We start from the raw sequence: 2,757 nt of genomic DNA on the forward strand, positions 1-2,757 counted from the left end.
AAATGGTGAGGGGTGTGGAGCACAAATATGAGGAGCGGCTGAGGGAGCTGGGATTGTTCAGTGTGAGAAGAGGAGCTCAGGGCAGACCTGACTGCACTGTACAACTTCCTGAAGGGAGGCTGTGGTGAGGAGGGGTTTGGCCTCTTCTCCCAGGCAACAAACAGGACCTGAGGAAACGGCCACAAGTTGTAGCAGAGGAGGTTTGGGTTGGACATGAGGAAGAACTTTTTGTCTCAGCGGTCAGGCATGGAATGGCTGCACAGGGAGGTGGTGCAGTCGCCGTCCCTGGCAGTGCTCAAGAGGCGCCTGCATGAGGAGCTGCGAGATCTGTTCAGTGCTTGTGGTGATGGGAGGGCAGTTGGACTCCTTGGTCTCGCAGGTCGTTTCCAACCTTGTGATCCTGTGAAACTCTGTTAGGCATCAGCATCCAACATGAGCTCTGTACCAACTCTTGCAGATACCTGGCTTACCGCAACTTCATGATCGACACCTATCGCCTGAACCCCCAGGAGTACCTGACCAGCACTGCCTGCAGGAGGAACCTGACTGGAGATGTGTGTGCTGTCATGAGGTGAGGAAACATCCATCTTTCAGCCACTGCTTTCACTAGAAGAAAAGGAAATAGGGCTGCTTTAGCAATGGAAATGCCCTGGTAGACAAGATGTGTGTGGGCAGTTTGAGTTGGAAGGGACCCTTAAAGGTTATTTAGTCCAACTCTTCTGCACTGAACAGGGACGCCTACAGCTAGGTCAGGTTGCTCAGAGCCCATCCAGCCTGACCCCCAGCCTGTAGTCACTGTGCTGTTTCATCAGCAGTCTGTTCAGCCTCTTCTTACAGCCAGACTATGTTATGCTGTCCTTTATTTGTGATACTCTGGGTGCTCCCTGAACCTACAGAGTTGGGATCTTAACCTTTAGTGTCTGCTATTTATTCAGCGTGGGGAGTTTTTTTCAGAGTTCCTGGGTTTGCAGTTCAGTTTTACTGCTTTTACCTGTTTCATCAGTCTTAAGTTGTAGGGTGCAGCAGAGCCCTGGAATCTCAGGAGTTACTGATTGGTAGATCCAATGAAGAACAGCTACAGATGGTGAGAGAGGAAAGAAGGGAGTTGTGCAGCCCTCACATTGGTGTGATGGCCGCAGATGGCTCCACGTGTGCAGCCCTAGCTTTGCTTCGTCTTTAATTAAATGTCCTGTTGTTCTGTTACCATGTTACATTTTAGCTATCATGTTGAAGTGATAGTCAGGTCCACACAGCGTGTAGTATTTATTGCTCTTGTGATCAGTGAAGATCTGTGGGAGCTGATGAGGCTATCTGATCCAAAACCAAAGCCTGTTCCTCGGCTGTCTTTGCAGTCTCGCTTTGTTTCTTAACATTCGGATTTGTCCTTTGGTTTCAGAGTGCATGCTTTTCTGGAGCAGTGGGGTCTCATCAACTACCAGGTGGACCCAGAGAGCCGCCCCATGGCCATGGGCCCTCCTCCCACCCCTCACTTCAATGTGCTCGCCGATACGCCCTCCGGCCTCATGCCTCTGCACATCCGCACGCCGCAGGTGAGCCCTGCACTGCCCTGGGGATGGGAGGTGGCAGATCTGCTCAGTGTCATGCAGGGGAATATTGTCTGCACGTGTTGCTCATGGAAGATGTTCGTGAGCTCAGAAATGGGCCTGTCGAGTCACATCATATCATAGAACCACAGAACGGCCTGGGCTGCAAAGGAGCACGATGCTCATCCAGCTCCAACCCCTGCTGTGTGCAGGTCACCAACCAGCAGCCCAGGCTGCCCAGAGCCACATCCAGCCTGGCCTTGAATGCCTGCAGGGATGGGGCATCCACAGCCTCCTTGGGCAACCTGTGCCAGTGCCTCACCACCCTGTGGATGAAAAACTTCCTCCTCATATCCAACCCAAACCTCCCCTGTCTCACTTTCAAACCATTCCCCTTGTCCCATCACCACCCACCCTCACACACAGCCGTTCCTCCTCCTGTTTATCTGCTCCCTTCAAGCACTGAAGGCCACCATGAGGTCTCCCTGCAGCCTTCTCTCCTGAACCAGTCCTGCACTGTGTGCAGCTGATGCTGTGTAAAGGCATCTCCATAAGTCATCGTGTTGAGCTGTTTTGTTGGTTCTGTGTTCTGCTCAATATTTGTCTGAAAACTCGGGATGCCTTTCAGCTCCTGACCTTCTGTCCTTCCTTTCATGTTTGTTCACAGATCCCAGCTGCTCAGCAGATGCTGAGTTTTCCTGAAAAAAACAAAGAGAAACCCACTGACCTGCAGAACTTTGGACTTCGCACAGACATTTACTCAAAAAAGACTTTAGCAAAGGTAAGTGCATTTGGATTTCTGTTCCCCTGTGGCTTCTATTAAGCATTCTTCCTTAGTTGTCCTCCTCTAGATGATAGTTAAAAGACTTGTTACTCTTAGATTCCCACTTCAGATCTCACACTGAGATGCCTCACTGTATTCATGTTGGATACACAGCTTTGTGGAGAGGACCACATGCCTGTCCCAAACTATTCAGTGCTGTCAGCCTGCAGACACTGAATTCATGTTATCCTCATTTGATATTTTGATTTCAATTAAAAAGCTCTGTAGTCAGCCAGGTGTCAAATAATTCAGTTCAGAACCGAGAATCTTTCAGCAGAGTCTTGAGTACAGAGCTGAGAATCTCTCAGCAAAGTGCAGAGTTTGGCACTTGGGCCAGAGGAATCCATGTACACAGACTGGAAGAGCAGTGCTTGAGAGCAGCCCTGCTGA

The 2,757-nt window shown here is 50.3% G+C and overlaps 1 protein-coding gene across 1 annotated transcript; it reads left to right on the forward strand.

Annotated features, from left to right (window-relative positions):
• The first annotated feature begins 399 nt into the window (after nt 1–399).
• On the forward strand, nt 400–2,367 carry LOC122193902 (SWI/SNF complex subunit SMARCC1-like). Its single transcript, XM_042894799.1, has 3 exons — nt 400–571; nt 1,397–1,550; nt 2,212–2,367. The coding sequence occupies exons 1-3, from the start codon at nt 480–482 to the stop codon at nt 2,365–2,367; spliced, it is 402 nt and encodes a 133-aa protein (XP_042750733.1). The 5' UTR covers nt 400–479.
• The last annotated feature ends 390 nt before the right edge of the window (nt 2,368–2,757 follow it).

This window comes from Lagopus leucura, unplaced genomic scaffold (assembly GCF_019238085.1).
Source record: "Lagopus leucura isolate 7727_CA_CO unplaced genomic scaffold, USGS_WTPT01 32157-0_obj-0_obj, whole genome shotgun sequence".
Lineage (NCBI taxonomy): Eukaryota > Metazoa > Chordata > Aves > Galliformes > Phasianidae > Lagopus > Lagopus leucura.